This window comes from Leptodactylus fuscus, chromosome 4 (genome assembly GCF_031893055.1).
Source record: "Leptodactylus fuscus isolate aLepFus1 chromosome 4, aLepFus1.hap2, whole genome shotgun sequence".
NCBI classification, from domain to species: Eukaryota; Metazoa; Chordata; class Amphibia; order Anura; family Leptodactylidae; genus Leptodactylus; species Leptodactylus fuscus.
Window position 1 is genome coordinate 142,963,867 of NC_134268.1, and position 24,467 is coordinate 142,988,333.

Sequence of the window (24,467 nt, forward strand, 5' to 3'; positions counted from 1 at the left end):
ATTCAGTCATTAGACAATGTATTTGACCAAGGACCGAGTTGTAGCGTTTATTCAATTATGCACTTCGGGAATGAACGATCCCCTTCCTCAGGTCATTACAGCCAATGATATGAGGAAGTGGAATTTTCATCCCCAAACTGTGTAATCAAATAAACTTCCCGACTTCGTCCTATCCAATACAGCCAATAATTATTTCAACTCCTTGACGCAGCATCAAGTCTTTTTCTAATTTCTATCTACGTCTGTAAGATAACACAGCTGAGAATCTTGCCTGCACTTAAATGTAAGACATCTGTTCCACTCAACCTAAAGATGATGTATTATGTAGTGTGTAGCAGTGTAAAGACTTGTTTTCACTTAATTAACACATCAGAGAACGTTGAGAACTTCCCCACCATGACAACCTGATCAGCTTTTAGCATAGGAAATTTCACCTGACTCTTTCAGCTAGCAATGCAGAGACTCAGCAGAACTTCACAAGAAAAACCAACAAGTAGAGGAATCCTCGCTGCGATGGCTGGAGATGAAAATAAAACCTGATATATATTTAGACTTCCACTTCTATATTTTTGAACTCTATCTTCAGCTCTTTCACTTATCAGTCGATTTAATTGAATTTGGCTGATAAGGGCTGAGATAGGGAGTCCGGTACCTCTGTATGTATTACAAGCTGACTCAAATCCAGCTCTGCTACATCAGCTTCATACTGTGGTAGTTCATGTACAACCAATCCCTCATTACTGGCTGCAAACATAGTATATAGCAGAGCAAGTGAGTCCCCACCCACCAATGTGCCGATAAAACCAGGAAGTGAAGAGAGCACACAGCATGCAGGTTGGTGAACAAGCTTGATGGGAATACCCCTTTAAACTTTGGGGGTGACATTAAACTGGTGGCAGATGAAAGGGCAGTTAAACTGAGGGAAGTTGAAGGGGGGCAATTAAACTGATAAGAGCATTATACTTTGTGGGGTACAAAAAAAATGGTGAAAATAAGCAGAGTCAACTTAGAAGTGGGTGGAACTAAATTTCTGTCCCTATTTCTGTTTTTTAAAAGTTGGGAGGTATGGGTCTTTAGACACTAAAATGCAGAGTTTATCTACTGTGCCAAACTGCTGTACAGGCCTGTTGTTTGGGCTTTCTATTTCTTGTGACAGAAAGGTGTATTTTTTTTTCTTATTAATGGTTGATTGTTCCTAAGATGTAGGGTCAGTGACATTTAGTCCTTCAGTCAATGCCAGGGTATGTTTTGGGGTAAAATCTTGGTGTACCAGGGAGCAATAGCATCAAAAACAGAAAACACAAATTTATTATACTATTGATACTAAAGTTTTCTAACTACAGCACAGCTTCACATTCCTTTAGAAATGGCTAATAAGACATTGATGCACCTTTACTTAAAGAGTTGCCCCATTATGGACACTTATCTCCTATACATATGACAGCGGATAAGTGTCTGATCGCTAAAAGTTGCCTTAAGACCTCCTTCTGAATGGAGCACCAGTGACTGATGGTCCATTCACCTCTAAGGGGCTGCTGGGACTGTAATGCACCTGCACACCCATAGAAGTGAATGGACTTGCACTCCACTCACAAGGAGGCCTTGGGGGGACTTTCAGTCCTCTGTTCTCTGGATCACTGAGGGACATGCCGATTAGGCCCCCTGTCCTGTGGATATGTGATAAGTGTCCATAGCAGAACAACCCCTTGATTCATGTGTGGGGTACATGGTGAAAGCAGACAGCACATGGAGGATATGCTCCATTGATTTCTTTCAGTGAGGTTGGTCTGAAAAAATGGCAGGTATAGGATCTGTCATGAGTTCTATCCCAACCCCCTGCCCCATACACAACCGCGTGATAATACACAAGCATGTATATTCGACCATAAAAAAAATAGTAGGTCAATGTGTTAGTCATGAAAAACATGGCTAGCACACTGACAGAGCACATGTTCATGTTCGTGGCATCTTAGTTTGCTCAATGCTGCAGGCAACAAGCTCACACTCAGCAAACCAACATATGCAATTGCCGGTTCACCATATCTCAGGCTCTAAGCTGAAAGAGACCTGTGAGGTTAAAGACTTCTCAAGTTAAAGCCATTAACTGTGTAAAAGGATTACAATTCTTGTCGATATACTCCTAATGGGAATTTTACTTTAATGCAAGTATCAAGTAATTGATTACAATACATTAGGAGTGCATTACTCTAGAATTAGCTCTGTGCACAGGAAGCAAAGAAAATGTGTAGAGCCATCGTCACCCAGCAAGCGCAGAACATGAAGTCTGTGTTCTGTCAGCTACAGCTGTTAAACAACAGTAAACAGTCAAAGGCTTGGAGCTTTGCACGGTGCTGAAGTCTTATATAATTTCATGCAGGCACTCGTGCAGGTTGCATACAATTGAGCAAATGAGAGTCTTTTTAATCCTGACGCTGGGAAAGAAATAACATGGCACTTATTGTCAATTAAACATTCAATGGAGCTGCTAAACTTCAGCTTTACATACTGCCATGTAGTAGGGGTCTCTCTGGAATGATGTTCTGTTTTGTGCATTGGGGAATATAGATAAACGATGTATATAGGGGTTTCTAGTTCTAATACGTGGGCTATTCTACTAATGATCTAAATGCTAGTCACACACACACACACACACACACATATATATATATATAAAATTTGAGATGAATATCTCATTCTCAAGGTCTGGAAACATTTGGACATTTGCAATGACACATTTACATGGAGGATGTGTTTGGTCAATCACACAATAAGGTCGGGCCCTGGAAATTAGGGGGCCCTTCAGGAGTGGGTTGAATTCTGGGCTTTTTTTCCCAATTGGCCATTAAGGCCTGCTCCACTTCAGCCTCTAGGAGGTGCTACTCATTACGTGGAGATGAGGACGGGATTGAAGCCTCAAAATTACAAATCATCCCAGTGACGTAGCAGTGACAGAAATGACCAAAAGTTATCAGAATTGACAACTGAAGAGTTTCAATTCCATGCCATTTTCAAGATCTCTGTTTCCTGTGAGATGGACACATTCTTGTTGGTATCCAAAGGATGTCCATTCATACAAACCTAACCTGCTGGAGCTTAAGTGAGGCTTGAAAAAGCGTGTCCTGTGCGAAACTGACCTTGCTAAGCCACTTTTGTGCATCTAGTCTCTCCTATACACTTTTATGGATGTTTTTATAACAAATGGAATAAAGAAAATAACACTCTGGTTAGTGCCCCATACTTTTATTTCTTGTCTACGAATATTTGATATACTTAAATTATAGGGTGTGAGCACCACCATATAGAGCGCTGTTTCTGTACTCCTGTCGCTAAACCGCAATACAACATTATATAGGTCAAGGTCATAGCTGTGCCATCTGTTTTTACTCTTTTTTATGTTCTGTACAAAAATATTAATATTGAAACACATACCAAGTCAGAAAATAGCAAAGCACAAAATATCAAAAAAGCCAAAAATACCAATAGCAAAAACACAACTCAAAATACACAAATTAACATATTAAACATATTAACACAAAAACTATATACATTTGGTATTGTTATCACTATAGTGACCGTTAGAATAAATGCAGTGTATCAACATATGCACAAATGCATATTTATTCAATTCAATTTTTCATTCAGCTTAATAGTACATTGTATGTAATATTTAATGGTGTCAAAAGGAAGTTTAATATTCCCTGCAAAAAACAAACCATTATAAGATTTGTGAGCAGAAAAATAAAAAAAATATGGCTATTAGAATTGGAGGAGTAAAAAACAAACAAACCAGATATGAAAAATTTAAAATTCAATAGTAGGTAGGAGTTAAGTCAATGTTTGTGTGCCATTATTCATAGCCTTATACAAATTATAACTGGTTGGCAGACGAGACCACAAATCTGATAATAGCAGTACAAGAACGGATACGCAACACCATGAAACAGCAGGACGGCAGCAAATGCACAATGTGCAGCAAGGCTGAAGAGACCCTCAGCCATATCATAGCTAGCTCCAATGGAATATATGAACACAGACAACAAAATAGCCAACTGTTTGCAGAGCTCGATCTGCAAAGAACTTGATGGTCAAGAGCATCTCAAATTAAATGAGCATGTGCTTGTACATTTCCTAATATAGGTGAAACTACCAAAATTTTATCGCCATCATAAAAAAACCCGCTGCTTGTATATAGATGTAGAGAAACTTGTGAAGTACAAAGATCTTGAGATGAAAATGAGCAAAATGTGGAGAAGCAAAAGCCAGAATTATACCTGTTGTGGTTGGAGCTCTAGGCACTACCAAAAAAGGATGTAAAAAAAAAAATAAGGTTGGGGCCCCACGTGGCATAAACGGCATTTTACAGTCACTGCAAAGTTGATGGGATTCTAGTGAAACCCATCTACACGTGAAAAAATATGCACAGTGGACACACTGCAATTTCCAAATATGTTGCAGATACGCTGGCTGTTTCCCTATAAGTATAATGGAAGCAGAAAATCAGCAGAGGAAACCTCTGTGGATGTTCTGTGGAAAGCGCTGCAGGAAAAAAACATGATGGGTTGCTGCCGCGGTTTTTCCCACAGCGCTTTTTTGCGGGGGCCTCTACATGGGGCCTTAGCCTAAGGAGTCATCACAATGTTCGAGAGGTGTAGAAGATTCAATATCACGCACATCCTTAGGCAAGTATTGAGTTCACACCCTATGCCTTTGCTTGGGACACGGCTTGCCTATAAGTTACCGGCAGAAATCTCAAAGATAAGGGGCTACTATCATGATATACAGTGAGATTGTGCTACCATATAAATATCATGGAGTTATATGTGACTGTCTATATATAGCATAGACAAATAATGAAATCTATATATCAGTGGAAATCTACAGTAAGCTTTGGTACTAAATCTAAGTACAGTATAATGAAAATGACAAATTATATGATTTGTGCAATAAAATAAACAACAGAAATAAAATGTAGTACACCGTACTTATGTGTCCACCCATTTCTGTCTGTATTTTTGGTTGGACACAAAAGTATACTACGTTTTTACATCCTTCCCAAAAAAAAAAAAAAAAAAAAAACAGAAACTGATTTTTTTTTTCCAAATTGATGTCGATGTAATTGGATGCCATCCCTCTTTTTATCAGTTTTTTGCATCGTTTAAACAGATGTCAAAATCAGATGTAAAAAACATTATTTAAATGGATCCTAAACTTGGGGCCTAATCCGATCATGTTTTTTACATCTGTTTTTTGCAGCTGCAAGTTCCTCAAAAGGGATGAGTAATTGAACTCATGATTCTTGTCTACATAGGTAAATATGAATAGAAAAATCAGAAAACTCATCATTTATTTAGTAGATTAAAACATGACATCTATATAGTTAAAGGGGTTGTCCCATCACAAGGATCCTATCTATACTGCTTGTTAATGTGGATGTAAGACTTTTCCTAAATACACTGCTTCAGCAAAACTGCTTTGTTTGTCCACTATCTTACTTTATTCAATTCTTTGTGGCCACAGCCCTGACTTATCTGCTCAAAAGTCAAGTGATGTATCTGCCTGTTCTCAGGGGGGAGGGAGGAGGGGCTAAGTGCAGGGAGCCAGCCTGTGTATCTAGCTATTCCTGTGTCTACACCACTTGAACTAGCTTCCTGCTATCAGATAGAAGAGAGCAGCTGCTTTCATTTCTTTTGTTCTCCCAGTTATCAGGCTAGCTAATTCAGTTTTGTTCATTATGGCAGAAACAGGCAATCTCTGTATGTAACACAGAATGGAGTTGCTGCAGCCTGTACTTCATAGTCCAATATGGGTGGGTGGAGCTACACACTAATTTGGGGGTGGAGCTAAACGGCAGGTTGCATGTGAAACCCCGCCCACCAAATGATGTAAGAAACCAGGAAGAAAGAAGATTTTACAGCAGTGAAGACTGGTGAGTATGCGACGTGGGAATACCCCTTTAATCTTTACTTTTGGTTCATGATTCTTTTCTGCAGAAACAGAAATAAGGAATTCGCTAAATAAATAGCCAACCAAAAAGTATCTAATAGCCATCTGTTTACCAAATATGTAAATAGTGACAATATGAATGGTTAAGCTACAGCCTGTAAGGGTGGATCACACCTGTGCCCACCTCCATATAATATAATAATGCCCACAGAGTATAATAAGGCCCCATAATATCCCATTCTGGCCCCCACACAATATAATAATACCCCCATGTGACATCCATGAGCAACACTTACTTCAAGTAAGGACACAGGACCTCGCAATCTGTGGTTGTCCCAGTGTTGGGACCCCCAGTGATTTATACAGAATAGGAACCACTACGTACATTATTCATCTTTCTTACACACAATAGATTTTAGGTAATATACATTACTGATTATCAAAATATTAATATACTGATTTTACCCATTTTCATGTTACTCTCTGGGATCTTCATTTTTAATACAGAAATATTACATGACTGTTATGTGAAAAATGTGACATTAATGTTTTGTGGGTTTCTAATCCATTTCCTTCTAAATCCTCCAGCTTGAACTCCTTAGAGAATATATATACAGCTTCATCAAGCTCCCATCCATGTTTACACATCTAATCTTGTGCTTATTCTCCCCAAGTCAGGGCAGGTTCACTCTATGGGATTATGTATGATAGATGAAGACTGAGAGACTGGGTTTCTTTGTAATCTCCTGCTTGGTTAACCACCTCCATAACAGAAGTGCCACGTGTCCTTATAGTTTACTCATAAAAGAAGCTCTTAAAGGGGGGTTCCCAGATTAGATTATTGAGTGGCTTATCCTTAGGATAGATCATCAATTTCAGATTGCTGGGGATCCAACTCTTGCCACCTATTTTGAATGGATGTGGAGCTCATGAGAGCATTGCGGCCTCTTCAATATTTATTGTACTTAAGGTCTGCTTACCATTTTAGTAGCAGCTATACATACGGGGCCTTGCAGTTTAGTATAACTGGAAACATACAGGCCCTGCACCGGATACAATAGGCCATCAATCCTGGAAACCTTGTTAAAGGATGTAACTACTAGACTTTTTAGTCCAGAGTTTGTGGGGAAATACTATGTTTTTAAGTCATTGAGGCTAAAGTCCCACAGGCCAGAAACGCAGCTGCGGGAACAACCGTGGCGGGAACACATCTTCTTGCAGCACTTTGAACAAAAAGTTCATGGAGGTTTCCTCCGCAGACTTTCGGTTACCATTATATCTACGGCCAAGTCGCCGACGTTTCCGTAGATATAATTAATAGAGATGAGCGAGTACTGTTCGGATCAGCCGATCCGAACAGCACGCTCGCATAGAAATGAATGGACGTAGCCGGCACGCGGGGGGTAAGCGGCCAGCCGGCGTCAAAGCGGAAGTACCAGGTGCATCCATTCATTTCTATGGTGCGTGCTGTTCGGATCGGCTGATCCGAACAGTACTTGCTCATCTCTAATAATTAATATGCTGCGATTTCCAAAGTTGTGCAGATTTTGGAAATCAAAGTGTGTTCGTGCTGCGGATTTTAATGCAAAGTGGGCATGGGATTTGCATGAATCCCATCCACTTTGCTGTTACTGTATAACGCCGTGATTTTTCCCGCAGCGTTTCCACTGTGGGCAAATCACTGAGTTTCTGGCCCGCGGGGCCCCGACCTAAATGTCATATAGTGATTCTGTTCTCCTGCAGTCAACACATTGCTACAACTGCCACATAAATGTAGCGGTCCTAATACGATTTCTCCTCTTTTCCTTGTTGTACACACAATAACACCATTCTTTCTACTTTCTTCATTTGTATTGCTACCTCTACTTCATGCAAATAGCCTTTTCTGAAAAACAGAAATCCAATCACTTAAAAAGCGGTTGCCCGCAGAAGCCTGCAGACTATAATGGAGTCCGTCAGGTTTCCGACAGGTGTCCTCCAGAAAAATACAGAGAGTAATGTCCTGCTTGCAAGATTTCTTTCTGCATTTTTCAAGCAGATTCAGGGACAGATTCACTGGTGTGAATCCAGCCTTAGGTTGAGGCCCCACGTTGCAGAAAAGCTTCTTTTATTGCAGATTTTGCTGCATTTTTTTGAGCCAAAACTAGGAGTGGCTACAAAAGGAATAGGAAATACATAGGGAGTTCTTATATTTCTACCTTCTGCTCAATCCACTTCTGACTTTGGTGTAAAAAAATGCAACAAAATCTACAACAAAAAAGCTGCGTTTCCTCAATGTGTGACCTTAGCCTTTGGCTGACCTCCTGTTTGCTACAAGTCAGCTCAAGTGTTAGTTTGCAGTCACCCTGGGCACTTAATGGAACTTTATGCACTTGACAGTAAGGGCTAGTTCACATGGGGCCAAATGGGCGGATTTTGACAGCGGAATCCACGTCATAATCCGCCCCTTTACAATGGTGGTATATGGAGACCACTAGCGTTCTTTTTTCCTCTATCCTGCATTCACTATCAATGCCCTGAAACCACCATTAAGTTTACACCAGGGAAGTGCCTCAGTGGATACTACTATCGCCATCTCCCAGACTTAGTGTACAGGCCCCCTTTTCACTGAAAGAGCACTGAGGAGTGCTGGACGGTTGGTCATACATGGCCGACTACTACTTCCCAGCTCCCTGCTCTCCTAGTACTAGGTTACTACACATACACATAAATAAATGTGTGTATTCCCATATACTGCAAAATTGTTCTGCAGAGATAAAAGGGTTAAACAAAGTATAGCTTGAAACATCTAAGAATAACAGATCTCCAAACATTAGTGCGCCATTAAGACGAATAAAGGATGATACAAGCTTGCTGTATGCAATAAAAAGATAGCACATATAATATGACTTCCCTGTGTGTCACTCTCTATTGTGATCATCAGATAAAGTACTAATACGACGTCATACTGTACTCCAGTGTGGCCAGGACAGAACTGCCGTATGAAGCATGAGTTTAATACAAGCTGACAGCTTTTTGCAACAGTTCATACCTTCCAGTTTTCTGTCTGCAGGCTGACAGCGTCTGTTGTTTTGGAATTAAGGCTCCATTTAGCAGAAAATTCCCAGACGACTATACTGTATTTGGATAAAATTGTACATTATTGTAGGGTTATTTAACATTCATAAATCCTCACACTACAATGTTGTCCAAGCGTCACCATGCAGCTTCTAAACTACTACGAGTAACAAATGATATTTCAATGGGAAGGAATCTGAAAATCATCACATGCACCCTGTACTATGTTCAATGGAATAGGTGCCAGGACCACTTTACGTGTTTAACTGCGCTACACTAATGTATATGAAAGTTATATATTCAGCTAAACAGTATGCAGTGAATGATACTGTGCCACTAAACTGAGCTTTCAGTGTTATCCATGGTGTGGAGAATGAAAAACACAGTAAATGTGTAAGATAGATATGAGATATGTCAATAAAAAAGAGACATACTATAGATGGATAGATGTTCATAATAGATAGATAGATAGATAGATAGATAGATAGATAGATAGATAGATAGATACTGTTGAGAAATAGATACATAGATAGGTAGACAGATTGAACAATTGATTGATCAATAAATAGATACTATAGATAGTTAAATAAATAGAGATAGATAGATAGATAGATAGATAGATAGATAGATAGATAGATAGATAGACAGATAGATATTAAGCTATGACTTCATGGAACTTTCTACAAGCGACTTCTGTGGACTACAGTGGTCATTTGACAGTTAAATTGGAGTGTTACTCTACAAAAGTTTCCATGTGGTCCCTGACAAATAATGAGAACTGATGATGGACCAAAATGTGTATTTCTCAGGGTCCAATAATATCATATGTATTTTTATTTCTACCTCTTTAAAAAGTTAATTTCATACAGAAAATTGATTTTTATAGGTTGATTGATGACTTTTTTTTCTGTCATGGGCTGACAGATTAAAATGACTGGTATCAAAGTAGATACTGTACTATTATCCAAGAACATGAACTACAATGAGTGTAGTAGCTGCAGAACACACAGAACACAGTACTCTACAGCATGGGACATGCTGGGATCTATAGTGTTAAATCACCATGGCAGACTTTCTAGGCAGTCAATCTGAAATTTGTAACAACAGGTAAGTCGGAATGGCTGCAGCGGGACTCTATAATAGAGCTCTGGGCAGTCTATTTTCACAGCCGGACCTACTGCATACAGTTATCCAGAAAAAAAATGGAAATGCTACAGACTTTTTAAAGGTAAATAAGGACTAAAGTTCATGTAAAATTAGAAGCAATGAGACCAGGGCTTCTCCTATTGTATGAAATCAATCAGCTGACACCAGTCAGTAATACAGTATAACATCAAAAATCATAATTGGAAAAGTGTAAGGTAAATATCATCACTTAACCTAAAACAGCCATGGCTAAACATACACACATAATATTCTATCATCTGATAGCATAGGATACACCTGTTAACCTGATATTCTTGTCCTAACTATAGGAATGAATGAAATAGATTTCCACTTTTAATAATACACAGAGACTCAGATTTGATATGTTCATCTTAATCTGATTTATCAGATATATCTAATCCTGTGATTTATTATGGAAATTGCTCCACTATGACCCCCATGAGTGTTCAGTACATACTGTACTATATTGTATCAGAACTTCAACAAACCACCACAAAGAGTAATGGACATATAATCATCACTAAACAATAATGTGGGAATTCTCATGAGATTTATGTCATCCCTCTTGTGTTCTATTATTTACAAGGAATCTTTCACATGTTGGCCAATTCATGGCAAAGGGTTAGTGACACGTAAAAAGAGCAGATAAAGTTGGCATGAAGAGGATGCAGCATATTTGTATGGGCTTGTCAATAAATATATAGAAAAAGGACAAGTACTTACAGTCCTCTGAGACGCAGCCAGATTTTCTCAATCTGTTCCGGCTGCAGATACTTCAGTGAATTGCTCTCAAATTCTTCGATTTCCTTAGTAGGTGACTCCATGGCTATAGGTGTGCGACTTTGGTTGAAGCTCATGAAGGATGGTTAATCCGAATAAAACAAATACCAATACATGCACAGACGCGACAAACTTCACCTTTAACAGTGACAGGGAGCAGCAAACATTTTGGAATTGTTTCTTCTTTTCTTTTTCGTTCTTATTGTTCCCTTTTACTTAATTTCCAGATTATTAGAGAAAGTGTGTGCTGTCACCAGGAGCTCCAGGTGTATACTGGGAGTAGCTGTGGCAGAATGCCATGATCCTGAGTCTGATGGAAGGGATTATGCTGATCTCTAGATTGAAATCACTACAGATTTTTTGTTGTTGTTGTTTAAAACGATAAGCCAGACATACAATTGGTAATACCAGCTGAAGACTCTTTATCATTGGAAAAAAACCTTGTGACAAGAAGCTGGGGAGTGCAGAGTAGAGGCATCTGCACAGCTTCTAATGTGTCTAGTCCTCCCATTTGATGGACCTTGCTTGTTCTTTACTCCAGGATGCTCTGAATGCCAGCCCTTGTCCCCTCCAGCTCTGCTTCTCCCTCCCCTTATTCCTTGCCTCTCTCCTCCCTTCTATCCCTTTTGCACTACCAGCAGCTCCGCTGACAGGCAAGAGAATTGACAAGTGAAGGAAAAGTCATCCCATAGCCAGCTAGGGATGTGCCTCTAACACATGCACACACACATACACTCTTCTCCTCTCATGCACAGATGCACTAAGCAGGCTGCAGGAAAAATTGGCTGCTACTTGAAAGAAATGGGGGTGGGTTGAAGGAAAGTAATAATAAAACTGGCTCTCATTAGCACAGTGATACAGGGGAGGGGATACTGGCAAGGTGCTATGTAGAGCACATGCACAGCAAAGACCCAGCTTGTAAGGTTTAAAGTTGGCTGGGAGAAGAAAATCCGTCGTATCGAAGCTCACTGACACACAACAGCAAATGCAGAATCCACAGATAATAATAGAGAATATTCCACTGAGACACATTGTCCTATGTCGCCCTGTAAGATTCACAGCTTCCAAGTAGAAAGCACCATGTGAGATTTCCTTTCTAGCATGTTAGTTTCTTGTCCGAATCAGTAAGAAAAATCGTATTCGCAGACCAGAATAGGAAGATAAGATAACAAAGAAGTCACACATCATATCTGTACTCTCCTATAAGCCCCAGGCGTCAGGGTTTATCCATAATCAACTGACCTTTTTCCTTCACATGTTGGCATATCACATTGGAAATTAGCATTTTGACTTTCTAGTCGTGAAATGTTGAATGTTCTGTATTCATGGAAAAGTGGGAACTGCTTAGTACAAAGCTGGGGCTCCAGGGCAACTTATCAGAAGTGGAATCTTACAATGCTACCTCGCATGAGATTGCAAAATTGCATTGTCACGGGATGGTTAGAGTCTATACTATAGGCAATGTGTAATATATATTTCATGTGGAATGTATTCTCTAACCTGTTATATACATAATGTGTAGTTGGCTGATTAGGGTCTAGTGTGTTAGCACATTGTATGCAAATACCTCTAACTAGTGAGGACAATGGGTGGAGATAATCTGATCAGTGTCTCCAAGAAGATGTTGGATGGTGCATTGTCCATAGTAGACAGGGAGTCTGCTCTCCTTGGTATAGGTGAGGGGGGAAGGATCTGTGACTCAGCCCTTCCCACCCACAGATATAGGTGTAACAGTCTTAGTATATAGTGGTAGCTTGCAGTTAGTATGGGTTAGCCGGCCTGTGCACAGCTCTGCAGAGAGCCAGGATTTAGTTACAGGACCAAGGAACCAAAGCTATCATTGGATTGTGACTTCTGTGGACTTATTGTTATTACGGTTGATGTGACCGCCGCCGGCTACTAACTTTGTGGATTACAATAAATTGCTGTTGTCTCCCGACCTCTTGCGTCCGTGTTGATTCAAAAGACCATCCGGAGGAAGACGTATACCTTTGCTCCGTGACAACTGGTTGGCAGCGGTGGGATCAACAGCGGACAGCGAGATGGACCACAACAGCTCAGTGATTAATGGAGCCACAACCTCAGAATACAGGAACTGGACTATGGCAAATCTAAAATTAAGGGCCCGGGAACTAAACCTGAGTTACCAGGGAAGAACGAAAGAGCAACTGATCGAGGCACTGGAGGAGATGACCCTGCAAAGCGACCATGAGGAGGGCTGCCCCCAGGAGACAGTAGAGATATGGGAGCGGCAGGTACAGACCCAAAAGAGCAGATGGGTTGTTTTGTATGAGGAGGAATTGGCAGTGCTGGGGCTAGAAGCAACTGCAGAGCAAAGGAGTAGAGCATTACAGAGGGCTCAGGAAACGGAGAAGGAGGAACAGAGAATGGCGCATGAAAAGGAAAGAATGGCGCATGAAATGCGAATGGCTGAGATAACTACGAGGAATTATAATCAAACGTCGACCCCCAGCCCAACAGTGAGAGAACCACCATATGTGTCCCATAAACACTTCAAGACCTTTGATGAAGCGGCTGGGGATGTTGATGGATATTTTCAGGACTTCGAACACCAGTGCCGCCTGATGGAAGTCCCAGAGAAGGATTGGGTCCGGTATCTGGTGGGGCACCTACGAGATGGGGCTGCGGAAGCTCTCAGAGCCATGGACCCTAGTGATCAGCGGGACTATGAGGCCATTAAAAGAGCGGTGCAGAAGTATTATGCAGTCTCTCCAGAGACCTACCGAGTTCAGTTCCGCTCTTTGTCTTACAATGGGGGAAGCTCCTTCCACATGTTCGCCCACAAGTTGAAGCAAGCATGCAAGCGCTGGCTAGAAGGAGAGGAGGCTGTCACAGTCGATAAGGTCCTCCAAGTCATACTTAAGGAACAGTTCTTTTCCCAGTGCCCCGCTGAGATCCGTGAGTGGGTGCTGGAACGGAACCCAGCCACAGTTGAGCAAGCTGCTTCCCTTGCAGATGAGGGCCTGACCATCAAGCCGCAGTGGAAGAGGTTGTTTGCAGAGGAGCGGAAAACTACCACAGTCCGCCAGACACCCTTCAGCCAGCCACCCACCTTTCGTGCCCGGCCTCAGGATTACAATTCCCCCTCTACCCCTGCCCCAGCCCATCGGCCTCCAGCTATGAACAACCCTGTCCCTAGACAACGACCTACTGGAAGAATGCTAGAGCGCAGATGTTTTGGGTGCGGGCGGCCTGGACATTTGCAAGCTAGTTGCCCTGTTAACATGGGGGCATGGGCCACCGTGGCATCCCGGCCTATTCACTACCTGGGAACCACCCCTAGGACAGAAATTTTGGCCCCATTTCCAGATGACTCCATGAATGACCCATCTGTTCCACCTCCAGGGGTCTATGGGATTCAGCCTTCCGCCACACATCCCGCAAACCTTCAGCGGAAGCACTTGCAGGAGGTCCTACTGGATGGCCGAACAGTTGTTGGATTCCGGGACTCGGGAGCTTTCCTAACGGTAGCGGACCCCCGAGTGGTTCGACCCGAGGCCCTAGAGGAGGGCCCTGGCTTTTCTATCGAGTTGGCAGGAGGTACTCGGAAACGTATTCCTAAAGCTACCGTGGAACTCGACTATGGTTATGGACCAAAACGATGCACAATTGGTGTGATGAGCGGGCTGCCGGCCGATGTTCTGTTAGGCAACGATGTTGGAAATCTACAGTGCCACTTTGTGGGAGCAGTGACCCGAAGCCAAGCTCAGAGAGACGCCAACATGGATCGACTGGATTTTCTGCCAGATGCCAGCCCTTCAACCCTACTTTACCATTCAGTACCGCCGAGGGAACCAACACCAGAACGCAGATGGGTTATCCCGGCAGGAGGACATATGAGCTATAGAGACTGATGTGCATTCCCCAATTTACCTGTGTAGGCCAATTGTGTCATGCACATGTTTTGAGAGGGGGAGGGGTTGTCACGGGATGGTTAGAGTCTATACTATAGGCAATGTGTAATATATATTTCATGTGGAATGTATTCTCTAACCTGTTATATACATAATGTGTAGTTGGCTGATTAGGGTCTAGTGTGTTAGCACATTGTATGCAAATACCTCTAACTAGTGAGGACAATGGGTGGAGATAATCTGATCAGTGTCTCCAAGAAGATGTTGGATGGTGCATTGTCCATAGTAGACAGGGAGTCTGCTCTCCTTGGTATAGGTGAGGGGGGAAGGATCTGTGACTCAGCCCTTCCCACCCACAGATATAGGTGTAACAGTCTTAGTATATAGTGGTAGCTTGCAGTTAGTATGGGTTAGCCGGCCTGTGCACAGCTCTGCAGAGAGCCAGGATTTAGTTACAGGACCAAGGAACCAAAGCTATCATTGGATTGTGACTTCTGTGGACTTATTGTTATTACGGTTGATGTGACCGCCGCCGGCTACTAACTTTGTGGATTACAATAAATTGCTGTTGTCTCCCGACCTCTTGCGTCCGTGTTGATTCAAAAGACCATCCGGAGGAAGACGTATACCTTTGCTCCGTGACATGCATGCAACAAGAATATTGCATTTTTTTGTTGTTTAGGGGGGAGCCTACATTTTTATAAAGTGGTTGTCTAGGTATAGAAAAGCTTCTTCCAGAAACAGTGTCACACGTCTCCAGAGATTGTATGTAATATACAGCCTCCTTCCTGTCAATGAAACTGAATTGCAATACCTGATGCTGTGCTCAACCATTGCTACATTACAGCTCTTCCTTACTATGGCCATAAAATAAGGAGGAAAAGAGGCCAAAGGGGCTTTATTGTCACGTTCATTGGGAGTGCCAGCGGTGGGGAAGCACAGTTATTACACATTGTCACCTGTCCTGACAAAAACTCCTTACATAGTTCATCAGCATAAGATTGGAGGGGTCCAATACCCATCAATTCCACCAATCAGATGTTGGCCACAGAGACCAAAACTCTCCTTCCTATCTCTCAGTCAGATCAGGCAGCAGTGGCTGCTGAGAACAGATGATTGGTGGTGTCCCAGATGTAGGACTCCACGAATCGGAGATGGATCACCTATTCTTAAGATCAACGTCAAATTAAATTTTGCTAAATCTGTATATGAAATCATCTAACACAATATTAAATTGTAATCTATCATGATCAATAATCCTCTGGAGCTCCTTCAGCCTTAAAGGGATTCTATCATTAGAATCCCCTCTAGAGGTAATTGGAATAACCTTAAAGGGATTCTACCATTAAAAATCTTTTTTCTGTGGCTAACACGTCGGAATAGCCTTTAGAAAGGCTATTCGTCTCTTACCTTTAGATGGGATCTACGCCGCACCGTTCCTTAGTAATACCGGTTTTTACCGGTATGTAAATTAGTTCTCTGGCAGCGATGGGGGCGGGCCCCAGCGCTGAAAATGCGATGTAGAGCTGAATGCGCATGCACGGCCATAGTTCCGAGGCCGCAATTGCGCGCATGCGCATTCGGCTCTACTAGTGTCAGAGCCAACAGAGGTGAAGCCACCGAAGAAAGAAGGGGAGTATCCAGCAGAAGATAGAGGCGGCGCCCTCATTGCATTTTCAGTGCTGGGGCCCGCCCCCATCGCTGCCAGAGAACTAATTTACATACCGGTGAAAACCGGTATTACTAAGGAACGGTGCGGTGAAGATCCCATCTAAAGCTAAGAGACGAATAGCCTTTCTAAAGGCTATTTCGACGTGTTAGCCACAGAAAAAAGATTTATAATGGTAGAATCCCTTTAAGAAAGGCTATTCGTCCCCAACCTTTATAACTCTGCTCTGCGCCATCATTTCGTTGATATTCCAGTTTTTCCCGGTATGCAATTGAGTCTCCAGATGCCCCCTGTGCTGCCTGAAGATTCTCCAGCAACTCCTACACCTTCTTCAGTCGCGCCTCTCCACTGTGTCCTCCGTGTCATCATCACCAGGGTGAGCCTGCGTTTGGGATGGAGATCCCACACATGCTCGGTCGGCTGTGCCATCAGGCTTTGGGCAGAGCCGACTACACATGTCTATTCGGCTATGAGTACACAAGTGTACTGTTAATGGAAGAGGATGGAGTCATCCCTGGAGAGTCTTCAGGCAGCACAGGGTACGCCCGCTGTGCTGTCTGGAAACTCATTTGCATACTGGGAAAAAACAAAATAGCAACGGAACTGCGGCGCGGAACAGAATTATAAAGGTAGCCTTTCTTAAGGCTATTCTGACATGGTATCAGATCAAAAAGGGATTCTAATGATAGAATCCTTTAAAACCTATCAGACTGCAGTACCAATATCATGAGGTACTTGGTGAAAATGGCAGTCACTCGCTAGTCCCTCTGAATTAAGAGGATCAAGGATTACCAATTTTATCACTTTCTTTAGCACAATATTGAAAACTATTTCAATAAAAATAAAAAAAAGTTATATAAAGCTAAAAAGTTTTTACTTTCCAAAATCTCTATACCTATCAGTATCAAGGTTGAGTACCAATGAGTCTAAGGGCTATTATAAATGGCCATGTTTGCTGTTAGACAGCTGTCAGGATTTACTGGCCAGAATGCAGCTAAACTGATCTGACTGCTTTTGGCCATGTGAAAAGCCTTCAGGCAGAAAGTCTCATGAAATGGGCATCTTCTGATTATATATATTAATAGTAGGATGCCCTGTGATGGTCTCATCTTTGGGGTCCCCATTAAAGTTCTCCAACCTTAAAGTGGCAGCTAACTTTTGATAGACCTTCAAAGGGGGTTTTATCTTGGCCATGTATGCCATAACTGCAGGATATGCTATAAATATGTGATAGATACAGGTCTCACCTCTGAGGTCACCACTTATGTCCAGAACAAGACTCACCTATATCCTGCTTGGTGCTGCAACTATTGTGATTAAATGGGTGGTCACACATCCACAGCACTTTCCATTCACTTTTTAGGTGTCTTTAGAACTTTCATTGAAGTGAATGAAGAGAGTCGCGTATGAGGAGCTACGTCTCTTTTTACAGTAGCCATGACTAGGGTTGAGCGATTGGGATTGGAAAAGATCAGATTCGGTGATCGAGTAAATTTCATGATCGCGATCAAAATTCTTTTCCAGTGGGATCAAGGTCATCTCAAGATTGGCTCAACCCCATTCATGTATATATCATAAATAGGGTTGAGCGATCGGGAAATATCGGATCCCGCTTGGTGATCGAGCAAATTTCACGATCGGTATCGGCTGGAAAATGATCGAAAATCGGATTTAAAAACGATCCTGAAATTTCAAGATTGACTCAAACCTAGCCATGACACCAAGCAATTTGGGGGTACTGGGGAAATAGGTGTGGGTTACAGAAGTGGCACCCCCATCTTTCAGTGAATTATGGCACATCCTATGAGATAAGAAGAGAATACAGTTTTAATTTTATACAGTTTATCATCAAATTGCCCAATAAAACTTTTGAGCAGGCAGATCTAACTCGCAGCTGTAAATTTACCACATATATCATTAAAATTTTGTGCCCTGATGTATTAATGGAGCTGGCAAATAATCTAGCATCATGACAGCAGTGTGTATAGAACTCACCAAGAAATCCATATCTGCTGTGAGGGTTAATTACAACTGGAAAATTATTAGCATTAATAGATTCCATAAATCACTCAGCCCTCACGGTGGATAAGGAGTCCTAGGAAAGAGAACAGACTGCAAAGATTTAGACCTCACACACACGACTGTGTGCAATATGGTGCACAATATTTTCTTTCATCGCTCCTAGGGGGATGAATATGATAGGGAATTGTATGTGTTTTTATGTAGACATTATGCATACCTTCATGTTCTAGTATTTGCATTGTATAGTATTTCTACATGCAATCTGCACTACAAGAGAACTCATATGGATCCTGTTATTTTTTCAATAAGCCATTAGACTTCATGCACACTTTGAGGCTGGGTGCAAGTAGCCTTATACGACAAATTCTTACCACTCTGGAGTAGAACATCTCAAGTACAGTTCCCATTAGAGTGCTACAAAAAGGCAGTATGTAACCAAAAATATTGCTGTGATGTTGGAAGATCTGTAAGTTCTAGACAACATACAGCATTATAATGGTATATATTATTTTATTTATATAGTGCCAACATATTCTGTAGCCCTTTACAAATCAATAGCAAAAAGCTCATGATGTACGTATAGTAGCCTTCTCCAAATCATGGCTCTTTGGCTTATTTTTTGTGGTTACTTTTACAAAATTCTGATTTTATTGTTATTTACAATTAGTATGGAGAAGAAGAAAAGAAAAAAAAATTGACAAATTTCAGAATCACACGTATAGAGTTCTAGGAACATGACGTCTTAAAAAAAAAATAATTCCTACAAGTTTATTGCAGCTTTTACATGCCATACGTAGGCAGATGAGAGCTGGGTTCAACTTTTGTGAGAAAGGACAAAAAAAAGTAAAGAAGGTATTTACAACTTCTTGCACACATTTAGACTTTGTTCATACATTGAACAATGTGTTCCTGTGCCAGAGAGTGACAGGGGTGAGCCGCTCTCCAGAGAAGTCACAATGGCAAGTCTTCCTATTGCCTTGATTGATGCCCCGGCTGGGTACATCCTCACAAGGCACGTCCAGTACATGAGCAGTGAAGCGAGGCGTACTGGCTTCTTGGCATCATCTTAACCTACTGTGAGAATTTGTTCCTGGTTTGGTAAAATAGTTTGTCTCACAACTTCAAGATGAAAGTCACTTCTCACACCTTTAGTAAATATGTGATTCTGCCACTGGAAGCTATCATCCGACTACACGTAAAGAGCCTTGCATGAAAAATGTAGTATTTAGGGTTGAGCGATCGGGATCGGAAAAGATTGGATTCCGATCGGCGATCGAGTAAATTTCACGATCGCGATCGGAATTCCGACCCCATCTTTTCCAGCGGGATCGAGATCGGAGGTTATCTCAAGATCGGCTCAACCCCAAAAGTGACTTTTCCCATAGAAAAGCATTGACTAGGTTTGAGGATCGGGATCGGAAAAGATCGGATTCCGATCGGCGATCGAGCAAATTTCACAATCGAGATCGGGATTGAGATCGGCTGGAAAATGATCGGAAATCGGATTTTAAAATCGATCTTGAAATCTCAAGATCGGCTCAACCCTATTAGTATTACATGCCATTCTTACAACATAATGGCTGGTAATGTAATACTTGAGGTCCACCAATCTGTGACCTGCTGTTTGTTAGTGACTCTGCACTCTGTTTGCAAAGAAGTTTATGTGCCCTATTAGGTAGCGTTCAGACTGCTGTCCACCCCGGGGGTGTCCGCTGTAAACTCCGGAGAAACTGGACAGCAGACGGCTTGCGAGCGGTTGACTTTAAAACCCATTAATTTGAATAGGTTTTCAAAGGTGACCACCTGTGCGCATTTTCGGCCTCTCCACCTGGAAACCGTTAGCTATTACACCATACCTCCCAACTTTTGAAGAACTGAAAGAGGGATAAAATGTGCGGCGCACGTAGCGCGCCGCGGCAAATTTAGCCCCGCCCACTTTTGTGTTGACTCCGCCCACTCGTTAATTTTTCATGTGCCCGCACACAGTATAATCCTCCTACAGTCACCCGTAAATTATATGTCTCCCCTCTCTCTCCCCCAGTTTCATATACACCCTTCATCTGCCCCCAGTTTCATGTCCCTCTTCCATCTCTGCCCCCAGATTCATGTCCCTCCATCTCTGCCCCCAGATTCATGTCCTCTCCATCTCTGCCCCCAGATTCATGTCCCTACATCTCTGCCCCCAGATTCATGTCCCCCATCTCTGCCCCCAGATTCATGTCCCCTCCATCTCTGCCCCCAGATTCATGTCCCCTCCATCTCTGCCCCCAGATTCATGTCCCCTCCATCTCTGCCCCCAGATTCATGTCCACTCCATCTCTGCCCCCAGATTCATGTCCCTCCATCTCTGCCCCCAGATTCATGTCCTCTCCATCTCTGCCCCCAGATTCATGTCCACTCCATCTCTGCCCCCAGATTCATGTCCCTCCATCTCTGCCCCTAGAGTCATGTCCCCACATCTCTGCCCCCAGTGTCATGCCGTCCTCTCCTTCATCTGCCCCCAGATTCACGTTCCACCTCCACATTAAACTTACCTTCTCCTCCGCTCCCTCGCCGCTCTCTGCCCGCCTCTCTCACTGACACATGCGGCTGAAGCTGCTCGCGTGCTCGCTTCGCCGCTGCGTCTCTCTCTCGCTGACACATGCGGCTGAAGCAAGGAGCTGACCTGTGTCAGCTCCTCGCTTCAACGCTGCCGCCGGCTCCCGTCTCGTACATCGCGTCTACAAGCCAGGAGCCGGCGGCAGCAACGAAGCGAGGAGCTGACACAGGTCAGCTCCTCGCTTCAGCCGCATGTGTCAGCGAGAGAGAGACGCAGCGGCGAAGCGAGCACGCGAGCAGCTTCAGCCGCATGTGTCAGGGAGAGAGGCGGGCAGTGGCGAAGCGAGGAGCTGATCTGTGTCAGCTCCTTGTTTCAGCCGCGTATGTGTTCAACTCAGATCGGCGTCCTCTGGACGCCGATCTGAGTTGAAATCGGGACATACCTCCCTCCAACCGGGACCGCGGGACATGTCACCCAAATCGTGACTGTCCCGCGGAAATCGGGACGGTTGGGAGGTATGATTACACACAGTCAATAGCTGATCACAAAAAAGTTCTGAGCGCTTTAGTGCTGCATACCCTTGTATGTTTTCCAAGTGTAACCCCTGGCACATGCCTGTTTAGAGAACTGCAGCTCTGGTCATTCATTGAAATGGGGAAGTGCTGCAGTCTCCTAAACAACAAAGGGGTTGTGGTGCCATTGTGTGGAAAGTAACATTACAACACCTAAATGGCAGCCTGTTTATTTTCTGGATTGGTGGGGGTCTCAGAGGTCATAACTCCAAGATCATAACGTAATGGCATATCCTAGAGACATAACATCACTTTCCAAGATATAATTGTTCCTTCTAGGCAATCTTCTGGAAGCACAATGTGTTAGCTTAAATTTTTCTATATAGTATCTATAATGATCTCCTGCTCATAATTCCTCAACCAAGTATATTCCTGCTACAGATATAACTCTTTCCTTTATAATCTGATACAGTGCTTTAGCAATGTAGCTATAATGTGCTGGTATATATAGTAATTTCAAATATTTCTATCTCCCTGGAAAAATTCCAGTACACATATTACATGTACAAGTATAAAAGACAAATGCCACTGGAAGCATGGGGCTTTCCTGTAAAGCCTGCATAATTCATAGTCAAATGAACTGCCACAGGTCATTGTGTAACAGAGATAACATGAAAACTGGAAACTATTCTCTATCCTAGGCCTCATGCTGGTCTATAGAATACTCAAAAAAACAACATAAATTAGTAAGAGATTAGTTGACATTTTCTTCATACTCCATAGTTAAAGAATAACTTAAAAGCAAAACAGAGCAGATGAGGAATTCATTGTTTTATAAACAGTAACAAAGACAAAAAATATTTTCAGTCATCACAATTTTCAGTGGATGTGATAATAACATTTTAGAGAGATACGGTACACATTCAGCAGATAACAGGAAAAAGTCATAACACAATGAGATATAATGCACTTGTAGCTTGGCTCAGCTTGTATGCGTGCAGACACTTCTGGCCATGGGCAGCATATAATACACTCCAAGGACACTGTAAGGTTTCATAGTACTGGGGGGAAGAGTGACTGACTGGTAACACTAAGTCATGAATAATTGTTTACAGCCTGATATTTCATTACTAAATTAATTGGCGATTGATGAACGGGTGATTAATGAGTATCTAGCTCAGTACCATAACATTTCTTCACATGGCTTAGCTACTGCAGAGATGTCAGCCTGAGACAGTGGGTCTTTGCAAAAAAGGGAGTGATCTCTAAAAGGATGTTGTTAATTTACAAGGGTGCAGCTAAGGGCAAAGGCATGGAAACTCTAGATAACACATCAAAATAAAGATCAGAACAAAAAAAAATATATATATATCTTCCCTGCAGTCTACATATACATGGTGTTACTTCCTGTATCACTAATTTCCAATTCTGGCTGCTATACATGATTATACCTGGCTATTGTAACTTAAAGGGGTTGTCCAGTTTAAAGAGGACCTTTCGTGTCCTCCTGCACATGTGGTTTTATATACCACTACAAAGCTGACAGTGCTCCGATAGTTTTGGCACTGATCTCTGCCCGCTGTCAGAAGGGCGTTCCTGATAGTCTAGTAGTACTGTGAGAAACGTCCCGTCCATACTCCTGTATTATCAGAGGGGCGGTTCCTTATCTTATGACACTGCCCCCTAGACTGTCAGGAACGCCTTTCTGACAGTGGGCAGGGATCGTTGACAAAAGTTATGGCACGATATCTCCAGCCCTACATAACGGCTTTCTAGCGGTATATGAAACATGTGCAGGAAGACATGAAAGGTCCTATACAAGACCAATGTTCAGAGACAAATGTCATTGTTTGCATAATAAAAAGTTATATAATTTTCTAATATACTTTCTGTGTTAATTCCTCATGGTTTTCTAGATGCCTTCTTGCTGTCATTCATTCTGCTAATCTGTTGAATAAAAATCAGTCCATGGTCATGTGATTCACACCTAGAGGTGCACAGTTCGCTAACAGACAGCTGCCTGATTACTGTACCACCATCACATGACCACAGCTTGTACATCACATGACCATGGACTGATTTTTATCCAAGAGAAGCAAACAAAATGAATGACAACAAGCAGAAACCTATTAAACCAAGAGGAATTAATGCAGAAAGTATATTGAAAAATTGTACAACTTTTTAGTATACAAACAATATTTGTCTCTGAAAGTGGCCCACCCCTTTACGTGTAAGCTTTCTGTAAATTGTTTTAACTCTTAAATGGGCTGTCCAAGAAATGGACCAAGGGTGTAAAATTAAAAAAAAAAAAAAAATGCATACTGATGTGTTCCTGGCCCTCCACTGTCTACCGTCAGTGTCCATTTGGTTTTGCACTGCTGCCCAGATACTGAAAGTCTTCAGCCTCAAGTGACGACTGAGTTCGTCAGCAGTCTCATCGGTTTCTGGAGAGGTACTGGCGATGTCCCAGCCTTCTTGCCAGCAGCTGCTGAGGCTGTTGATGGATCCCAGTAGTCAATAGAGGCTGAGGACTTCTGCCATCCAGGCACCTTTTCACATCAAAGGTTATGCCAAAAATATGATTTATCTCCAATCCACAGAATGTCAGTCTTAATAACTTTCCCCTGAGTGTTCTGTCATTTTTTTTCACTAATAAAACACTGACCCATTCAAGTCTATGAGGTAATGCACATACTTTACACTTTCCATACTTTTGTCTGTTTTTCACTAAACTGGATTCCACCAAATTTTCACATAAAGGGTTATACCACAAAAATTATTTATCTCCAATTCATAGTGCCACAACTCCATGGAGGGAACTGCTGGATGGGGCTTGTAGTAGTAGATGCCAGTAAACACACAACCTACTTCTCCAGCTCAGCTCCTGAGTTAGGGCAGAGATG

The 24,467-nt window shown here is 42.3% G+C and overlaps 1 protein-coding gene across 7 annotated transcripts in view; it reads right to left on the reverse strand.

The window, feature by feature from the left end:
• The window catches only part of PDE1C (phosphodiesterase 1C), a 662,111-nt gene that overhangs the window by 352,221 nt on the left and 285,423 nt on the right, over nt 1-24,467 (reverse strand). For 3 of the 7 annotated variants that reach the window (XM_075271107.1, XM_075271104.1, XM_075271103.1), the window contains exon 1: nt 10,891-11,731. The exons of the other annotated variants lie outside the window; for them this stretch is intronic. In XM_075271107.1, the coding sequence (XP_075127208.1) occupies nt 10,891-11,024 (134 nt within the window). In that variant the 5' untranslated portion in view covers nt 11,025-11,731. Of the gene's footprint in view, nt 1-10,890; nt 11,732-24,467 lie in introns of those variants that run through there. 7 annotated transcript variants of the gene reach the window in all.